At 50.1% G+C, this 19,430-nt stretch overlaps 9 protein-coding genes across 9 annotated transcripts; 6 read left to right on the plus strand and 3 right to left on the minus strand.

Annotated features, from left to right (window-relative positions):
• Positions 1–81: 81 nt before the first annotated feature.
• COCCADRAFT_94170 (uncharacterized protein) lies at positions 82–1,321 on the minus strand (the record flags this gene model as incomplete). The annotated part of the gene is made up of 3 exons (XM_007713338.1): positions 82–353; positions 402–960; positions 1,013–1,321. The coding sequence occupies 3 exons, from the start codon at positions 1,319–1,321 to the stop codon at positions 82–84; spliced, it is 1,140 nt and encodes a 379-aa protein (XP_007711528.1).
• A 788-nt stretch (positions 1,322–2,109) lies between these two features.
• Positions 2,110–3,683, minus strand: COCCADRAFT_4397 (uncharacterized protein; the record flags this gene model as incomplete). Its single annotated transcript, XM_007713310.1, has 6 exons — positions 2,110–2,343; positions 2,392–2,578; positions 2,636–2,883; positions 2,942–2,994; positions 3,057–3,286; positions 3,373–3,683. 6 exons carry the CDS (start codon positions 3,681–3,683, stop codon positions 2,110–2,112), a joined length of 1,263 nt encoding a protein of 420 aa, XP_007711500.1.
• Positions 3,684–5,319: 1,636 nt separating this feature from the next.
• Positions 5,320–7,615, plus strand: COCCADRAFT_36114 (uncharacterized protein; the record flags this gene model as incomplete). Its single annotated transcript, XM_007713339.1, has 2 exons — positions 5,320–7,160; positions 7,210–7,615. The coding sequence occupies 2 exons, from the start codon at positions 5,320–5,322 to the stop codon at positions 7,613–7,615; spliced, it is 2,247 nt and encodes a 748-aa protein (XP_007711529.1).
• A 1,517-nt stretch (positions 7,616–9,132) lies between these two features.
• On the plus strand, positions 9,133–9,804 carry COCCADRAFT_25644 (uncharacterized protein; the record flags this gene model as incomplete). Its single annotated transcript, XM_007713324.1, has 2 exons — positions 9,133–9,681; positions 9,793–9,804. 2 exons carry the CDS (start codon positions 9,133–9,135, stop codon positions 9,802–9,804), a joined length of 561 nt encoding a protein of 186 aa, XP_007711514.1.
• Positions 9,805–10,854: 1,050 nt separating this feature from the next.
• COCCADRAFT_4399 (uncharacterized protein) lies at positions 10,855–12,827 on the minus strand (the record flags this gene model as incomplete). The annotated part of the gene is made up of 4 exons (XM_007713311.1): positions 10,855–11,706; positions 11,757–12,316; positions 12,365–12,489; positions 12,544–12,827. The coding sequence occupies 4 exons, from the start codon at positions 12,825–12,827 to the stop codon at positions 10,855–10,857; spliced, it is 1,821 nt and encodes a 606-aa protein (XP_007711501.1).
• A 990-nt stretch (positions 12,828–13,817) lies between these two features.
• COCCADRAFT_36117 (uncharacterized protein) lies at positions 13,818–15,450 on the plus strand (the record flags this gene model as incomplete). Its single annotated transcript, XM_007713340.1, has 3 exons — positions 13,818–13,884; positions 13,935–13,996; positions 14,056–15,450. 3 exons carry the CDS (start codon positions 13,818–13,820, stop codon positions 15,448–15,450), a joined length of 1,524 nt encoding a protein of 507 aa, XP_007711530.1.
• A 242-nt stretch (positions 15,451–15,692) lies between these two features.
• Positions 15,693–16,835, plus strand: COCCADRAFT_94142 (uncharacterized protein; the record flags this gene model as incomplete). Its single annotated transcript, XM_007713341.1, has 5 exons — positions 15,693–15,758; positions 15,816–15,837; positions 15,908–15,976; positions 16,029–16,120; positions 16,170–16,835. The coding sequence occupies 5 exons, from the start codon at positions 15,693–15,695 to the stop codon at positions 16,833–16,835; spliced, it is 915 nt and encodes a 304-aa protein (XP_007711531.1).
• A 339-nt stretch (positions 16,836–17,174) lies between these two features.
• On the plus strand, positions 17,175–18,800 carry COCCADRAFT_94205 (uncharacterized protein; the record flags this gene model as incomplete). Its single annotated transcript, XM_007713342.1, has 3 exons — positions 17,175–17,364; positions 17,423–17,955; positions 18,009–18,800. 3 exons carry the CDS (start codon positions 17,175–17,177, stop codon positions 18,798–18,800), a joined length of 1,515 nt encoding a protein of 504 aa, XP_007711532.1.
• A 422-nt stretch (positions 18,801–19,222) lies between these two features.
• On the plus strand, positions 19,223–19,417 carry COCCADRAFT_94175 (uncharacterized protein; the record flags this gene model as incomplete). Its single annotated transcript, XM_007713343.1, has 1 exon — positions 19,223–19,417. A coding segment is annotated over one exon (195 nt), but the record flags the coding sequence as incomplete, so codon positions are not given.
• Between the last annotated feature and the right edge of the window lie 13 nt (positions 19,418–19,430).

Raw genomic sequence — 19,430 nt, forward strand, 5'->3', positions numbered from 1 at the left:
GCTCCCCTTCTTCGATGACTCGTCATCTGGTGCGCTCGGCGACCGATGATATCGTGAACTTGAGCTAGCTGACGAGCCAGTCTACGATCCCAAGCTGCCAGACTCTGCACTTGGGCCGCTGCGATAGCTCGAATCTGATGATATCTCGCAACCTGAAGAGCTATGCGTGTAATGCGCACGCGGGCGGTCATTGGGATGGTCGATCGTCTCAGAATGATGGCCATCGAGCGCCTGCATGTATGCTAAAGTCGGCACTGAAGGCCATGTAACAGAAGGCCTAGGCTGTCTTCCGCTAAGTTGTGCTTGGCCCGCAATATCTCGCTCTTCTGTTCCATCGGTAGCGGCATATCGAGCTGTAGAGAGGTCAGATCATACTTCAAAAAATAACTTTGGTGACATACTGTTGTGAGTAGTGTCGTGACGCGCTGCATTGCTGTCCACCCTGTGGCTGCGGTGCTTCTCAAGACCATCGCTGTCGGCACCTGGGTTCGCAGTCGAGTAATTGAGCAGCGTGAGCAACTTGTAGAAGCCTACTGCCAGCAAGGCGCCGAGCAAAGGTCCAAGCCAGTAGATCCAGTGATGGCCAGGCCATACACCCGTAATGACAGCAGGCCCGAAGGAACGAGCAGGATTTAAGGAGGCTCCAGTGAAGTATACGCCGGCAAGCTCAGCAATGAAAAGCGCGAGCCCAATGACAAGCGGGGCGAGGAAAGTCGCTCTGTGCTTCTCTGCCGCTAGCATGAATATGGTAAGAAGAAGCATGAATGTAAGGAACATTTCCATAAACAAGCCTCTTGTCACCGAGGTCCCAGGACTGAGGGTTGTTTCGACGGCCAAAGGTCCAGGGAAGAGCCCAGAGACTATAGCTGCAGCGATAATGGCACCGAGGAACTGTGCAACGATAAGCAACAAAGCTTTGATGAACCCAATTGCTCCGGCAAGGGCCAAGGCGACTGTCACCTAGGCAGTGTCAGTGACGTGACTCAGCTCAGAGCAAGAAGGTGATACGTACAGCAGGATTGAACAAGCCTCCGCTGATGCGAAAGAAGACCCAAACAGTGACGGCTAGTGAGAACCCAAAGGCGAGAGAGATGTACATCAATGACGCTAGATCCATGTTTGAATTGCCGCTGATCTTTCGGACATTGTTTGCAACTTGGGTGCCGGCAAAGGCGAAGAACAGAAAGAGAAATGTGCCGACTAGCTCACCCAGAAACGCGATCAGCAGGTGGCGGATATTGTCGGGAAGCCTCAGAAGGCTATGTTGTCGCTCTCCTGAGGAGGTTGGGCCTACTGAATATCTTGTCGCGGCGGATGACATGGTTGTGGGACTGTGAGGCGTATGCTTTCAAGAAATTTTGGGGAGGAAAGGGAATTAGCAAGGCGTTAAATTAATAACCTAGGTGTAGTAGTAGTAGAGCTAGAAGAAAGGATCGCAAATAATTGTATAAGTTGGTTGGCGTTGATGTTGAAGGATGAACTGGACGAGTGAGAGGTGGGATTAAATAGTGAAACAGGAAAGGAACTAGAGGAGAAAAGGCCACCGATAAATAATGAAGTCGGCAGGTATGTCCAAAGTGCCTGTAATCACTACCTGATTTGGAGGCGGCGCTTGCTGCGTAAGTAGCCATGTTGATACTACGATGGCATCCTAAAGGCAGTTTCAAACAAGGCGAAGAAAGGGCACTCTTACATCGTTTATGTCTAATAAGAAGAGGTGGCGCAGTAGGTTTTCTTCCAGATACCAAAATTCTTTTGACGCAATACTAAGAAATTTGCAAGAATGAGAGTTTAACCCTCTCTCCCTTTCTAAAAAAAGGTAACTTCAAAATTCAAAGGACTAATTCTAAAGACTACTCCTGTATTCAAATGAAATTTTCTTTAAACTTCTAATTTATAGAAAAGATTTTGACTTTTAGTATTAAAGAAGCTTTCTTGATTTCGTATTGTTTAACTACTAGTTATATAAAATCCTAGATTACTATATTTATCTATTATAGAGAACTTACGTTTAACATAATGATTATATACTATAACTCCTGGTTATAGTAGAGATTCTTTATATTATAGCTGTTAGAACCTAACCTTTCTTAACCACTTTGTCGTAACTTAGTTTTGAAACACCCGCTGCTTAAATAGCATTCTTTCGTTCCCTTTAGTCATATCATGCACTGCTACAACACTCCTGAGAAAATTGGCTCCAAGGAAGTAGCTACCTGCATATACACCAAGGGAGCACTGACCCGGTTCAAGATCATCTCCAAACTGTGAAGTTATAACTGTGGCACGATCGAGGAAAAGATCCACACCTCCAATCCGTACACTCGCGCCCGCATAAGCTGCCTAAAATCTATGTTAGCGCCTAGGTTTCGTTCATTTATACACACGCACATTGCAGTTGGCCACCCAACTCCCGTCCTTTGCTTGGTAAGGGGCTGGATCAATGGATTTGTAGATCTCGTCGACATATGCTTTTGGAAGGATAACGCCCCAAACACTGGTGACAACCTGCAATCGACGAAGTCCAGGAATGTATTTCGCTTGTTCAGTCCATGGCACAAACTTGCCAAGAGGATTCCTTTTTTTAACAAGTTAGCTCAAAGGGAACCTGAATGCACTCTTTGGGAATACTAACTCTTTTGACTTGACTGTAAAGCCATCCGGTATTATGGTCCAGTATCGTATCACCTCGTCCGCAAAATCGCTAACCACTGGTGTAATCGCCCATGATCCAGTGGTTGGTACGTTAGGTGGCAGGCCACCGATAGCTAGCGCGCCATTGTTGGCAAAGTCGACTAAGTCCTTGTAAACAGGATTTAGAGCGACAGAGAAAACGGGCGGATTAATTAAACCCTGCTCATAAGCAGTGAAAATCCACGGTGTCTATGATATAGGTCAACAAAGCAGGCCAACTGCTGGTTCTGAAGAGTAGAATGCTCACATATGAGTAGTTCGCCTTTAGCTTCTGAGTATCGGTATTTGGAAATGAGAACCCTGTGAACAGTAAAGACAGTTAGTATACGCATCAAAGAAACTCTAAGTAGTGCGTGACAGACCCGCGAAACCACCTAATGGCTTTGTTGTCCAATTTTGTTCTACGGCGTGGTCACAAATGGCTATCTCCTGTCGGTCAACATGAATACCAGCCAAACCGACTTTCTCGTAACCTCGCGGGCCTGAAGCACCAGTTCCATCTCCATAGGTAAGGTTCAGAATTGGACCATCGATCCTGCCTCCGGAGAAACTGGCGGTATCGTGGGCAGTGAATGGGCACGCACCCGACGCGCTGTATAGTAATTAGTCAGATGTAGTGCGTAGAGGTATCTGCCAGCTTAGGGAGCTTAGGGGACTTAGGGGACTTAGTGGGCTTACAACTTGTTCCCGTCGACGTCTAAGCATTGAAACCCTGGCGCAAAGACCAACGTAAACGGAACTCCTGTGTTGAAAATGAGAGTAGACACTTCGTCTCCAACCTGGACGTCGACCCCAAAGATATCGCGGGCATTACGCAAGCCAGTAATGTGCTCTGAAACAGCTATGTCCCTGCTTGAGAGAAGTTGATCTCGGCCAGAGAGCTGAGAAGAAGAAGAAGAAGATAGACCGCGAATAGGAATAACGTGTTCGGCAACAGGTAGATCAATGCCTCTGTCTTGCAACTTGCTTGCTGCTACGTAGTGCGCCATGGACAAGAGCAAAAGAGTGCTCTGACCTTTTTTCATCGCAAGGTGCATGTCGAATTGATTTGCTTGAAAAACTTGTAACACGGCATTGATAGTGTAAACGATTAAGATAGAAGAAGCAGGCAAGAGAAGCAGTTATATATTGCACAACACAGCACTGACTGATCACACACCGACATGCTGCACTCGACCGCATGATGCGGAGTTACCAAAATCCGTGTAAAGTATGTTTGTATCTCCAAACTCAATTGCCTGTGGATATTTGCCGCCTCGAACGCAGCGACATGTGCGACAACGCATCTTTGCGATGTAGTGTGCCTTTTGGAATTAGGAACAGCGGCCACCAATAAGACGCCACGCTCTGTATTTTGCTGTATTGCTCTAGGGTACTTCGATGAAATATTTAGGGAGTATCTGTGATCGCCTTGATAATCCGTCTCAGTTGCTCCATCCCTGCTTACTATCATATGATGCGAAAAATGTGCCGTCGATACTTAATAATTAGGTTTAATGACGTGTTGCAGTAAGAGCGATTAGCAAAAGGGAAAACACATAACTTTGCTTTGCGCACAAATATATCGCAGCAAGCGTTGGAGCTAAACTCACGACAGTGGGTGTAGTTTGCAGCTGGATATGCCGAAACCAAGATCTATTATGATTCGCATAATGCTTACTCAACATCGAGCAAACCTTGCCTTGCAACAGCACTAGCATATCATTAGTCATTTCTTGAAGTGTTTCGCGGGTAGCCATGAATACCTCAGTTAGAGTTGAATTAACCCGAACTTTTGTGGAGTTGCCCGAGGTTCGGATGGGAGCTATGTACTCTGCGCACGTGACTATGGCCCTTCTGGCCGAAGGGGTCCCCGACGCGTCTCCGAGAGTTGCCCTTCCTGGGCTAAATTTCGAGTATTGTGACACATTTATTGCAAGATGCATGCTAGATGCAAGAATAATCCATATTAAGCTGCATCCATGTAGTACTCAGGCTCTCGTGGTACTAAGATAATTTGATATCCTAAGAGAGTAAAGTACTAGTTTTTCTCGGCGTTATTCTCAAAGAAAATGTTTTGAAAAATCTAGCTGGTTATACAATAATGCATAATTATAAACATAAGCTAAAGTAGAAGAAAAAGTAGAACGTTTAGTTGCACTGGTCTTGGATCTTCATTTTGGTTGGTTCAAGCTCTAGCCTTGAGGGGCGTGATCTTCACATGCGCCCGTGACCGATCCCCCTAGCGCCTTCCCCAATCCATTGCGACATCATGTTGGGCTGCTGTTAGCATCCGCCTGCGATCCATCAAACGGTGCCTTTCGGCTCTTCGCTAGCCGCCTTGCCTATATTTCACGTATCCACTGTGTCGCTTCCTGTTCACTTTTTTCTTTCTCTTCCTTGTGCGTTGATTCTTCTCCCGGTCCCGACTGCACAAAGTGGCCCAGTCTCCCCGCCACTGCTGGTACCGCGTCATCCAGTAGTTCACGCTCCCCACCCTCAACTTGCGCCTCGTGACAGTCAACAGAGATCACACCACGCCCAGTTGACTTATATCAGTCCATGAATTTCCTCTGCTAGATTTCCAGCGCGTGCTGCTGCTTTTTTTTCCTCCGAGCTTGCGTCTATCCGACAACTACCGCAAGCATGCGACCACTGCGCCTGATAGTGTCGCTCTCTACGAGCCTTGCGGCCTTCACCATCGTCCTGTATATGGTTTTGGGAAATTCTGTAGATGCTGAGCAGGGGAGTATATCATCCACTTCAAGTCCCGGCGGCTTCAAGGCCTTGTTCTCGTTTGCTTCACCAGGTTCGCTATTTCCGCCGTCTGCCATTATTAGCCTGACCGACGATAACTCGACCTTCTTTCTCGCTCGACCCGCCGCATTCGGTCCTTTGCTGCCTAAAGAAGGATTGAGCGGTGCTCTGTGGATTGGTAGCGGCTTCGACGATGATAACATAGGTGTGGAGGGCGAGTTGGGCTGCAGCGATGTGCCTGGCTGGCACGACGACGGCGATGGATTTATTTCCACTCCGCAGATGACTGCAAACACCAGAAACAAACTCAGGAACACCATGTTGGGCAAGGATGTTACCCCGAAGGATGGAGTTTCCGAGAGTGGACGCGATTCCTCTGATGACGTCGTGACCGATGATGGTACAGACGATCATTTGCAGCCCCATGGCTCCAAGGCGCACGCACAGTCAGAAGGCCTTCACGCTGATATCCAATCAATTCAAGAGAGTGCAGAGATCACAGGCAAGATTGTGCTCCTCAAACGAGGGGGCTGTGGTTTCTTGGCCAAAGTGCAGTGGGCACAGTCGCGTGGTGGGATAGCTGTCATTGTGGGTGATGATGTTCGCGGCGGCGCGCTCGTCAGGATGTACGCCAAAGGAGATACCTCCAACATCACTATCCCGTCTCTCTTTACGTCGCATACGACCGCCCATCTATTATCTTCTCTCATGCCGAACGAACGTGTACTCACGGGTGCTGCCCAAAATTCTCGAAGATATACTCAAAAACCCGCAAAGGAATCGAGGCCTGCAACTCATGATAAAGAGTACAACCCGAAGACCACCAAAGGAACAGCTGTCACGTCCCAAACGGGCTGGTTGCACTCGCTCATGGCTTTGTTTAGAGTTGGTTCCAGTGAAAACGCACCCAAAGCTGGGAGCCGACGACCACCAAGTAGTGGCAATCTTGAATGGCTGGAGATGGAGAGTTTGGAAGACGACGATAATCTTATAAAGACAAAGGCCACGGTTACTTCTTCGATGTCTGAAAAGACTTCGGACGGCGCTGTTATCGGCGAGCAAGATTGGCGTGTTCCTAATATTCTTCCTCCGACATCTGCGAACGGAGCTCAGGAAGCAGCGACTCCAACATCTATGGCAGCCATTTCGGATGGAAACGAGTTGTCTGCAAGCGAAGAGTACATCAATACACAAGCGCAACAAAAAGAACTTTGGGTCACGCTTACTCCGACGAATGTCTCGAGCAGCCCTTTCTTTGACACTCTTCTTGTGCTTGTTGTCAGCCCACTGGTTACTTTGACTGTTGTGTATGTGTTGCTTCTTCTTCGATCTCGCATACGACGCCGCCGATGGCGGGCGCCCAAATCTGTCGTTGAGCGTCTTCCTGTCAGGACTTATCAAACCATCAGCGATTCTCCTTCTTCCTCTGCCGCAAGCCTGCCTGCAGATTCTCCAACTACCCCTCTACTTCAACCCCTGCCCTCTAGACCTAGGTCTCTCGACTCTCGTTCACGTTCTTCATCGGATTCTGATGTCCCGGGCGCTTCATCGTCCGTACAGCCTGGCCCCCGTGGTCGCGAACAAGAGAAACGCGAGTCAGGGCTAGCGGCTTGGAGACGGCGCTATGGCGGGCGTCAGAAAGAATGTGTCGTCTGCCTGGAAGAGTACGTCGATGGCGTCAGCCAAGTCATGAGTTTACCGTGTGGCCACGAGTTTCACGCGGATTGCATGTAAGTTTTCCATCATTTGTTTGTCCATGAATCATTTTGACGTATGTAGTACTCCTTGGCTCGTCACTCGTCGGAGGACATGTCCTATTTGCAAAGGCGATGTCGTACGCTCATTGAGTTGGCGCCATGACCAACTGCAGTCAGCGTCACCAACACGCTCGTCCCAGCCTCCTACTGGCGGTGAACATGTGCAGACGCAAGCAGCTGAGAGTCATGACACGTCCCCTTCAGCTTCGCGACCCGTACCGACGCCAGGATCAGCACAAACTAGCCCCCGACCAACCGACGACATAGAGGCTGGTTGGACGGGGGATGACTCATATCGAAGTCCTGTCTCTTCGCTGAGAGAGCTAGCTTCATCTGTTTCTACCGTAGTATGGCGTGGATTCGACGCTGTTCGGAACACTACTGGTTTTCAACGATCTCCACCTGAAGACGTTGATCGCAATCGGTGATGTTACTTTTACGAATTATGTCCAGATATGAGGACTTTTGGTTGCATTCGAGATATATACCCCTGGGAGGCACATTGGCGTTGACTTTGGACCTGAGCATCTTTTCGGAACTGGATGTTCCCTTCACCAACAAGTGACTGCATGGAAAGCTCGGAATAGTGTATCTGAAACCTAGATTTCTTTGGAGTCCCTGACCACTTTACTTTCCTATTTCTTTTCCACTCCACTCAGAATCGCAATAGACAGTATTGCCATTTTCAGCTTGATGTTTTTTCTTTTTGCTTCCATCGGACCATCTTACCTGGGCTGTGCCAAGCAAGGAGCGTTCAGCCAATATGGGTCGTGTAACACCCATCAAAAACCGTTGTGTTACACAACGCATGGGAACCGATGGAAACCGACGCGAGGACAGTGGACCTTGACCTTAGCACCAGCGCTCTCAGTCACTATGGAACTCGATGACTCTCATGCAAGCTCACATTGTTCTACTGTATACGTTGCCTATCGTGTTCTCATTGGACTGCTTCAAGGCGTCTGGCACAGCTGACTTGAAAAGACTTACTACTACATTGCATTCATAGCCAAGAGTACAAAACATGTAAGCCCAACTAGTGACGGTACGACATCAGGCCATCGAACCATTGAAAACTCGAAGCCTAGCGGCGAGTAAAAATCTCAGAAGACGTACGTAATGAACAATCATCCAGCCTGTGTTGTTGTTTCACAGATACCCATGCACAGGGTCTCATATTCTATGCTGTAAGTAGCCATATCCAACAAAGAATTGGTGTTCAGCCGAATTGACGACAGAATAAATGGGGCTTGGGACGTAGTATAGGGCCGGGGATAGGGGTTCTGGGACCCGAAAATATTGCTTGCATGATCAGCAACCCCACTGCGGCAACCAACACAGCCGCATATCCACAAAATCGCTTACCTGTCTTGGTATAGTCACTTGACGACGAACTATCTGCTATATTCTCCTTTCTTCAAACGATTTACTATGTAAACACTGCTGAAGTAAGTAAATTATTGGCTAGTTGACTCTGCTTACCTGCTTACGAGAGAGCGGGAGTCTGTGTAAGATTAACCGTTGGATGTCTCGTATTATCCCTACAACGAACCGTAGCATTGTCCAAGTCTGCTAAATGCTGCGTGTTCAATTGCCAAGCAGCATGGCAAATTCAGCTACGTACGCAAAGCAGTCCTGCCAAGACGGTGAATCTGGTAAGCCGAGATGTGATGTTCATCACGCGAAAAGGTAATTTCGGGGACGTGAGCAGTGTCCAAAACTTAGTTTCTCCAAACCAATCGGAACTTGTGGAGGTCAGCTTGGCGGGCCGTGTAAGAAGGATGTCACCGATGCTTTGTTGATTAAAAAAAAGTGCGATATTGAGGGCTGTGGTCTGCACTTTTGATATATAAATGCCGGGTACGAAGGGGCCTTTGCGACGCTGTATAATCATTACCCTCATCCCACATCCAAAAGCAATTTCGCGCTAATACTAATCTCGAATATGAAGTTACTTTTCCTCATTCTGCCCTTCTTGGGTAGCGTCCTGGCCCTGGTACCTCGCGATCCACGAGCAGCATCCGGAGTATGCACTTGCGAGACCGTAGTCTGCGCCCAAGTCTGGCCCGACTCCTGCTACTGCGCCAACGACGCCAAAAAAGCATGTTATGAAAAATGCGGTGGAAGCCCTCCAACATACAATACCTGTCCTCCTCGAGGCGTAACACCACGCGCAGCAGACGAAGCAGCAGCACCCACACCTACAGCCCCATCTACCTGCGTCTGCGAACCAGTCTTCTGCCTAGACTCATGGCCCGACTCCTGCTACTGCAACAACACCGCGAAGAAAAACTGCTACGAAAAATGCGGCGGTGAACTACCCGAGTACCAGAAGTGCCCACCACGAGCCGCAAAACCAGACCCTGTCCCCGAACCAAAATGCCAGTGCCCAGAAATAATCTGTATCCAATCCTTCCCTGAAGGATGCTACTGCGCCAACAATGCCAAATTGCAATGTTACCAGCAATGCGGCGGCGAAGAGCCAGTGCTGAGTGTAAGATTATTCTCCTTCCACTTTCCTTCCTTCCAACAACAACTTTCATCTTCAAATAGCTCCAAAAGAAAAAAGTTTGATCAGAGAACTAGTAACTAACACAAACTACAGTCTTGTGATTAACTTTTACCCTTAACCAACAACCCTTGCCGCGCAGCTCAGCCACTCGACAAGCCCCGTCTGCGCCGGTCTCTTCCCAGCCTGTCCTTGTGATCAAACTTGCATTGCGAATCCGCTGAGACCCGGCTCATGTGGCCCGACGTACTGTGAACCGGGTATTTGTGTCGAGGACGTCATGTGTAGTGAGATTGCGGGGTCGACGCGTAAGTAAGAGGGTGGGGACAGACTTACGTGGGTGATCCTGGGGATGATTGTTATCCCGATCGGGGTGGCTGCAGACTGTGCGGTTAGGTGTGTTGAACAGGTTTTGGTAATGGTATTGTCTATTTTTATAGTAATGAACATTGATTCGATCATTCGTTTCATCAAGGCTACACATAGTGACTTTCACTTTTCACATAAAGTACAAACAAAGTAACAGTCAAGTCCACAATATTCTTCTCATGATATTGCTAGGCTACTATAGTACAATCATGATCATGAAGAGAGTCGAGTCCATAATAGCACAGAGCCGTCAAACCCAAGGGCAAGTCGCTGGAAAATACGCCTTTGAACTCCAGCTTCAGCCCAGAGCCAGGCTCATTGAAGCAAATGCAGACAAAATGGCCCCTTCAGATGTGCCTAGATGACCTTCCCGTGACGCCTCTAGATGGTACGGATCCCCCTCTTCACCAATACCTAGGGTTCCAAAAATGCACCCCTACCATTTCAAACGCCGTCTGGAGATAACGATAATGCCGTGGTATCGAGCCACCGAAAAAAACGCCCGGAACGCCGCCCATGCTCGTGAGAAAATGTCGAAAAAATTTGGTCGTAACCGTACAGATGCCGCTAAAGTCAAAATAGAAAGCAAGGGGATGGACTGCAAGCACCGGTCTCGGCAGAAGATTCAGCGATAGCTGGCTGTGATATTCTACACGTATGCGTCGGCGCTGGACTCTTGAACGGAATATGAACTGTTCATAGGGTCGAGTCTGGATAAGCTGCTGCGAGGTTCGGTAACAGCCCTACCACAAAAGATTAGCAAGGACAGTCGAGAGCAGATGAAACAGTTCAGCGAATGACGCCCCAACTGTCCATACTACTCAAGCCCCCAGTGCGCTCCTTCTTCTTGAAAGCATTCCAGAAGCGAAGCGTCTCGTCACCAGCGCCAGTAACAATCACCTGACCATCTGGACTCATAGCCAGGTAAAGTACACGGTAAGTGTGGCCGGTAAGCGAAACTACTTGCTGCATGCTTGGGTACTTCCAAACAATGATTTGGTTTTGGCTGTATCCATGGGTGGAAACGATTTCGTTGCTGTTCTTGGACCATGCGAGGTTGCACACTTGGCTACCAGTATCGAGACTGTTGATGAGGTTTGCTGGTGCTGTCGGTGAAAGTGGAATGTTGGTGGTCGCTGCTGCTGATGCAGCCGCTGATGCAGATGCAAGCGCTGAAGCTGACGGGCCGTTTGAGGATATGAGCGTGTTCCAGAACTTGATTGTTCGATCTGCTGTACCACCACCGCTAGCCAGGAGACCTCGCTGATGTGGACTCCAAGCGATTGCTTTGACGGCAGCTTGATGCTCACTCCACTTGAAGGTAGGCTCTGCGTTGAGCTTTTCCCACACCATGAGCTTGTTGTCGTTGCCTCCGGATGCGAGCTGGCCGTCTTCTTGGTTCCATTTTAGCCCACAGACTTCTTGCTTGTGGCCGACAAGCTTGCGAAGCCATTGTTCTGGCTGCCGAACGTCCCGGTGGTAGATGGTGCGATCCCTGGATCCAGAAGTGAGAATGTGCTCGTTCCATGCAAGGGCCCCAACACGAGCGGTGTGGCCAGTCATGGTACGAAGGCGGCGCTGAGTCTGTGCGTCCCATATTTGCACTTGGCCTCGATTTGTACCAACAGCGATATGTGAGCCCTTGATTGTGTTAGCGCGCATGCAGATTAAATGCCCTGTACGAGACTTACACGTTGTATCCAGTTCACACTGGTCACAGAATCATCGGCAAGCTCACACAGCTTGGTAACGCGACCACTGCTCGAATTCCACATGTATACACATGATCCAAGGCCTACACCTAGAGTATTTTGGCTGCCCCAATCTACCAGGTTTAGATAGAAATCGTCTGCTAGATCGGGAGCATCCAGAACTTTGTATGGTACTTTGGAAACTGCGCGAGCTTGACGTTGAGGGCTGAGCAGCATACGTTGACTGCTGTACTTGATGGGTGATAGACTATAAAGGTCTGATCGAGCATTGAGGTTGAGTACACCATGCCGACTCGAAGGCGTTCGTGACGGTGTTGGCTGGCCTGAGTAGGAAAAGAGGTTCTTGTGCGGGGTAGATGGAGTCCCTGAAGGGGGCGGTAGCGAGGCTGTGGTCCTCGCTGGAGGAGTATGTGAGCGTCCTGCGCCCCTCATATTACCACTGTCGGTCGGTGACAAACTCTGGGGTAATGCCTGAGGCACTGAGCCCTCGAACATTTCTTGTCGGAGTACGGCGGAATATGTGCGGTTGGCTTCTTCAGCTATGACCTAGTTAGCCATGGACTGCATGAAACACTGATTGTCCTTACTCTTCTGAAAGTGCAGCTCGTTGTGAGGAGTCCGCCTAGCCTTGGACGGGGTCGCTGGAGATGCGTCATCGTGGAGTAGATTGAAGCTGGCCTGGAGATCCTGGCCTGCGCGGTTTGGGATAAATCTGAGCGAAATTTTAGTAACATGCGTGCTTGCAGCTTCAGCGTAGCAGTCTCACCTGTCACCGTACGTCCGCGGGCGCTTTCGGCTGGGGCTTGCTGTTGGTGTCCGCTCTCGCACCCGGCCAGCTTGTTCAATATGTCCAAGCGCTTTTGATAAAGCTGTGGGATCTATTGGTTCTGAGTTGCGACTGAGCCTTTTGGTAGGGAATGACTGGCTGCGCTTGTGGGAAGCGGTCGGTGGTGTTTTGGACTCGGGCGGGGAAATCAGCGTCGGTGTTGCGATATCGTCTTCGGACTGTATATTCGCCGTAGCTGCGTCGCTTAAATGGCCTCGTGCCATTGTGACGAGTGCGCCGGGTTGTGGAAGCTGAGGTGGTGCGGGTGGTTGTTGTTGTTGTCGTTGTTGTTATTGTGTACCAAGCAGGGTAACAAAGACGTTGCGGAGTGCGACACGTCAAAGGTGACGGATTCGAGACCGTGTGCTCGTCCGAATAATGATGGTCTAAGAATCAAGGTGAAGGCGAGAGGGGTGAGGTGAGTGCGGCGGTGAGATGTGAGTCGTCTTGTTGCGACAGATGGCTGCCCCTTGGTTGTTTATCCACCTCTTTGACCAACAACACGGAGTTTTTGCGCACACGGGTGCGAACAAGAGAAGTGACGTTATGCGGGATCAGTGCGCATCGGATCAGTATGGCGGCTGTGGTTGTGGTGGTTGGCGCGCAACGGGTGGGGTGTCGGCGGTGACCTTGTTGTGGTTGCGGGTCGGGGCTTGGATGCTGGATAGCCGCGAGTTGGCTGGGGGAGCAACGAGCGGCGGCGGCGGCGGTAGCGTAGCGGGCGCAGGCAACGAGCGAGGGGCGGGAAGCTAACAATGGACAGCCACAGGGTGCATCTACGCAAAACGAGGGTGGTTGGGGATATGGAGATGCAAACACACTGGCCGAAGCACCTTCCAACCTCATACACAAAAGCAGAGGCAGTCGCGATGGTGCGCGAAGGCAGGAGCCACCTCGTCGTGCCTCCCATGTTTGGCTTGTCGCTGTTTTGATGTTCTTCGCACGCGTTGACGCTGCCTCTCGTCCAATGAGAGCCCGCCTGCTCAATCGGGTTAGTCCCGCCCGCCTGCCGCGGCCTCTCGTCCATACGTCGATACGTCGATACCCCACACACCGCCCGCCGCCCTGCCTGTACTTACTATGTATGTAGCCCTGGCGGTCCAATGCCTATCGTGCCACATCTAAAGCTGCAAACCACACTACTGCACCTCACTCCCTTTGCCCCTTCTATTGTACCACGACCTCCTTTTCGTCTGTTGCGCATCCATCGAACAATGAGCTCCAAGCCCTCTCTCCAAGCTGCAGAGGACTTTCTCTCCTTTGTGAATGCCTCGCCCACGCGTATGATGGATTCAATGACCCGAGTATTGACATGTGCTAACCATCGATAGCATTCCATGCTGTCAAGTCAGCAAAGGAACGACTAGAGAAGGCCGGCTTCAAGCAGATCAAGGCAAGTCTGCAATTGCCCCTCTTTCCAGCCCCTGCATATATCCTGACCAGAAACCTTAGGAACGAGACTCATGGGCACCCACCCTCCAACCCGGAGGCAAATACTACCTCACCCGCAACACCTCCTCCATCGTCGCCTTTGCTATCGGCCAGAAATGGAAGCCAGGAAATCCCATTGCCATGATCGGCGCCCATACCGATTCGCCCTGTCTGCGCATCAAGCCCGTTTCTAAGCGACAGAGTGACGGCTTCCTCCAAGTAGCCTGCGAAACATACGGCGGCGGGCTCTGGCATACTTGGTTCGACCGCGACCTCAGCATCGCCGGTCGGGCCATGGTGCGGACAAAGGATGGCAACATCGAGCAGCGCCTGGTCAAGGTGGACCGACCCATTCTGAGGATACCCACACTGGCAATTCACCTGGATCGCCAGGAGAACTTCCAATTCAACAAGGAGACACAACTGTTCCCCATCACTGGTCTGGTTGCAGCAGAGCTGAACCGTCAGGGCAAGACTGAAGAGACTAAAGAGGAGACCAAGGACGCTGACAACGAGGGTTCGTTTGAGCCACTCGCCGCTCCAACCGCCAGACATCATCCTTATATCGTCGACATCATCGCCGAGGAGGCAGGCGTAGAAGCCAGTGATATCGTCGACTTTGAGATGGTTCTGTACGACACACAAAAATCAGTCATCGGTGGTCTGAACAACGAACTCATCTTCTCCCCGCGCCTGGACAACCTCATGATGACTTACTGCAGTGTTGAGGGACTTATCAAGAGTCTTTCCTCTCCATCGGCATTAAAGAAGGATTCCATTATTCGACTCATCGCATGCTTTGACCATGAGGAAATTGGCTCCCAGACAGCCCAAGGCGCCGACTCGAACCTTTTGCCTGCTGTCATCCGCCGTCTAAGCGTCCTGCCCGCGTCTGAGAGCAACTCTGACAAGTCGTATGACAAGGTGGAGGCCGATACTGCTACCGCGTTTGAGCAAACCTTGGCAACATCTTTCCTCGTGTCCGCAGACATGGCTCATTCAGTCCACCCCAACTACCCCGCCAAGTACGAGTCTCAGCATAGGCCTGAGATGAACAAGGGAACAGTCATCAAGATCAATGCCAATGCCCGTTATGCCACTAATACGCCAGGTATTGTCCTGCTCCAGGAGGCGGCGCGTCGTGCGAAACCTGCTTCTTACAATCTGTCGTCGACCAAGGAAGGAGTTCCACTTCAACTTTTCGTTGTTCGCAATGACTCGTCGTGTGGCAGCACAATTGGCCCCATGCTGTCAGCAGCCATGGGTGCTCGCACCCTTGATCTGGGCAACCCTCAGCTCAGCATGCACAGTATCCGTGAGACGGGTGGTGCCCATGACGTCGAGCACGCCGTGAACCTGTTCGATAGCTTCTTCGAGAACTATGAGGAGCTGGAGAAGAAAATTATTGTGGATTGACTGGATCAATCCAAGCTGTGAAGAGCCATACGAGACCAAGAACCATGTAGCATGTATAAACGAATGATGAAATAAATAAAATGAGTACCTTTTTGACCTTCGGAACTGATCGGTTTCATTCCGAACAGACTGCAAGGCGCATGCCAAGCACCCCACCATTGTCATCTTCCACCAGATCATTCTCCTATTAGCACTCCAACACGCTGCAAAGGCCTGTACAAGAAGACGGAATTCTGACAGCAATGGCGAGTCCTCAGTTTCTCTCCGGCGACAAGGTCGCTATTGACGGCTTCCTGGACAGATTTGACGTATGTCCACAAACCACCCCACCCTAGTCAATCGCATCGTACTTAACAACACCAAAGGTCTTCCTCTTTGACTGCGATGGTACGCACCCAACTACTTGGTCGCAGTTTTGTGTAACATGTAGCGGTTTGCTGATTGTGGCAAAGGATAGGCGTTCTCTGGTCCGGCGATCATTTGTTTGACAAGGTTCCCGAGACACTTCAGATGCTGAGGAGTAAAGGTACGTTTGCCGTATTCCTGGGAGGGTTGGGAGAGTTAATAAGTATTTCCAGGCAAACAGCTCGTCTTCGTTACCAACAACAGCACAAAATCGCGTGCCGACTACAAGAAGAAGTTTGACAAACTAGGAATACCCGCCAATGTGGTATGTATGTGCGATTCCAAGGGATGAACACCAGCTGACCATACCACAGGATGAAGTCTTTGGTTCGTCCTATAGTGCTGCCGTGTACATTGCCCGCATCCTCAAGCTGCCCGGGCCGAAGAACAAAGTGTTTGTGTTGGGCGAGTCTGGCGTCGAACAGGAGCTCGAATCTGAAGGCGTCCCCTACATTGGTGGTACAGACCCTGCATACCGTCGTGATATCCGCCAACCAGAAGATTTCGATGCCATCGCGAACGGCACCCTTCTTGATCCAGATGTCGGCATTGTACTCAGCGGGCTAGACTTCCACTCCAACTATCTGAAGACCGCAATCGCCTTTCAGTACCTACAGCGTGGGGCTGTCTACCTTGCGACAAACATTGATAGCACGCTGCCAATGTCGCATACTCTGTTCCCAGGTGCAGGCTCTTCTGGTGCCGCGCTTGAGAGGGCGATTGGAAGGGCACCACTGTCTCTGGGCAAGCCGAGCCAGGCTATGATGGATGCTGTAGAAGGAAAATTCAAATTCGACCGCAGCAGGACTTGCATGATAGGAGACAGACTGAACACCGACATTCAGTTTGGCATAGACGGCAAGTTGGGAGGTACGCTGGCTGTGCTGACCGGTGTCAGCAAGAAGGAAGACTTCCTAGCCGAGGGTGCGCCGACAGTTCCCACCGCATACGTCAACGCTTTAGGTGACTTGCTGGGCTGAGTGGTGTGCAGACAGCAAGCGTGCGTTGGAGCGTTGATGTATCGCGCATCGAGGTGGAATAAAATGAACATAGACTTGATAGAACTGATACAATCCGCTACTTAGATATATACACATAAGGCGAAGTAGCTTTGACATTGTGCTATTCAGGACTGCATGCTGGTAGGCTATTAGCTGGGGTCGAATGTGCCCCATCAGAAACCTGGGATGCGCGCTGGCTCTAAATGGTTAGCGTGGATTTACGCGTTGACGCGACCGCGCCTGCCACTTTAACATACTGCATCCACATTACCCGACTTGCTTGCCCAGGTAATAGACCAGCAACAATACAACTTCGCCATGATCCGCCACGACCATTCCCGAGTCGATACCAAGCGTCGTGCCAATCTCGATTACAAGAAGCGACAGTTTGCCAAAGCGGAATTCCAGCAACAGAACTACCAGCACCGGCTGAACTTCTATGTGCTGCCACCCACAGCCGAAATTACTCTCGAGGAGTTTGAGACATGGGCAATCAACCGATTGAAGGGTCAGTGGCATGACAATGCGCAAACAACTGTGTTCACTTGCTGACTTTGACGTTGCAGTCCTCTCCGAACTCGAAGCATGTAGTTTCCGCAACAAGAGCCCTGAAGAGACGGCCGAGTATATGAAGAGTATACTCGACAAATACCTACCACTTCGATCGGATTCGTCAAGAAGCCAGAAACTACAGGAAGAGAGGCGAAGGGACCACTATTCACACTTCATACTTAGGCTTGCGTTTTCGTCAACAGAGGATCTCCGCCGGCGGTTTTCGCGGCTAGAGACAATGCTGTTCACACTACGGTTCAAAGATGATGATATACGAGAGCGACAAGAATTCGTAAAGAGTCTGAACCTTGAGTGGGAGGAGGTCAAAGAGGATGAGAAGCGCGAATTGAAGGACGACCTACATGCTGCTAGCGGAATCAAGAAGACTGAGGATCAGGAGTGGTTCAAAGTCGACTGGGAGCGAGTGCCAGAACTCGTTGCACAGAGAAAAGTCCTGTTGAGAAGGGGCATGGCTTATGTGCCACAACGAGAGCAGATGAGCTTAGTGGTGGCCGAGTTCACAAAGAAACTAGACGAGGCACTTGAAGTATGCCATCCGCAATGCGTATTTTTCGAATCTTTTGCTAACCGTTTGAACAGTTGACAGCACGAGCACTTCCTCGCCTCGACGAAGACGACCGCCTTGCACCAATCCTTGCACACCTTTCTCAGTCCTTCACAGCGCCCGACGCCGCATACTCGACGTCAGATGCCGATATCAACGGCCTCTCCACCATAACTGCTAACAGCATCGATACACTGTCGCAAAATTTCCCGCTCTGCATGCGCAACCTACACATGACATTGCGCGAGAACTCACATCTCAAGCACTATGGCCGTCTACAGTATACTCTGTTCCTGAAAGGCATTGGCCTAAGTTTGGATGAGTGTTTGGTATTCTGGCGGCGAAGCTTCAAGCTGATCACAGATGAGAAATTTCAAAAAGAATACAAATACAACATCCGCCACGCCTACGGCGATGTAGGTGGTGACGCCAACCGTCGTGGCCGCGGCTACACCCCTTACTCGTGCCAAAAACTTCTCACAGAACCTCTTCCTGGACCAGGACAGTCACATGGCTGCCCATACCGTACATTTACACCGGACAACCTGCTCACGCTCCTCCAACGTGTTGGCGTTAACGACCGCGATACTCTCAAGACAGTCAAGGAAGATGTGGTCAAGCAGAGATACCACGTAGCTTGCAATCGCGTTTTCGAATGGAGTCATAAAAAGGAAATTAAGAAGGTCAAGGACGATGGCAGTTGGAGTAACAATGATCTGGATACCATTGTTCATCCCAACACGTACTTCAAGCGAAGTTGGCTATTGAAGCATCTCGGAGAGGGGAATGCGGGCATTGTTAATAGTGGGGATAAGATGGAAGAGTAATTGGTTTGAATGGTCAGCGTTTCTGTTGCACTCATGGTTTTGAAGACGCTGAGATGTGGATGGTTAGGATTTGGTATGATGTCATGGCCTTCTTGAAGAATACTACATGGTTGTTCCGACTATTGAACTGCTTTCCGTCAATTAAGACTCGGCAGTGTTTTGCGCTAGTGTAGGATATCAAGCATATAATCGATGCATGAAGAACAACGTTAGCGGGAAACGCTGAAAATGCCAGCCTAGGCTCTTTTGCCGACTCATTGTAGAAGCATGCATATTTCAATTTTTTCGAGCATATCATCTGAGGAATTTGGAAAATCCGGAAAATCCGGTAGACCACCGGGTGAAACTAAAACTCAGCCGCGGCAAGAGCTGCTGAACTGAGTATCCCGCAGGCCCCGCCATTGATACGGAAGCTATTGAGCGGCCAGTGGGCCGGATCCTCGGTGTTTGCGCCGTTAAATAATGTGGTCAATTGCCGACAGCCCCGCCATAACATACTCTCGGAATGTCGGAAGTGCAGCCGGAACTACTACATACGAGGGGCAGGACTGTATCATCAATCCTACCTCACATTCCTCTTTCCCTCCAGCATCTTACATCTGGGAATTGTGCATTGATTCTATACAATAC

The sequence above is a fragment of the Bipolaris zeicola genome, assembly GCF_000523435.1.
Source record: "Bipolaris zeicola 26-R-13 unplaced genomic scaffold scaffold_59, whole genome shotgun sequence".
Lineage (NCBI taxonomy): Eukaryota > Fungi > Ascomycota > Dothideomycetes > Pleosporales > Pleosporaceae > Bipolaris > Bipolaris zeicola.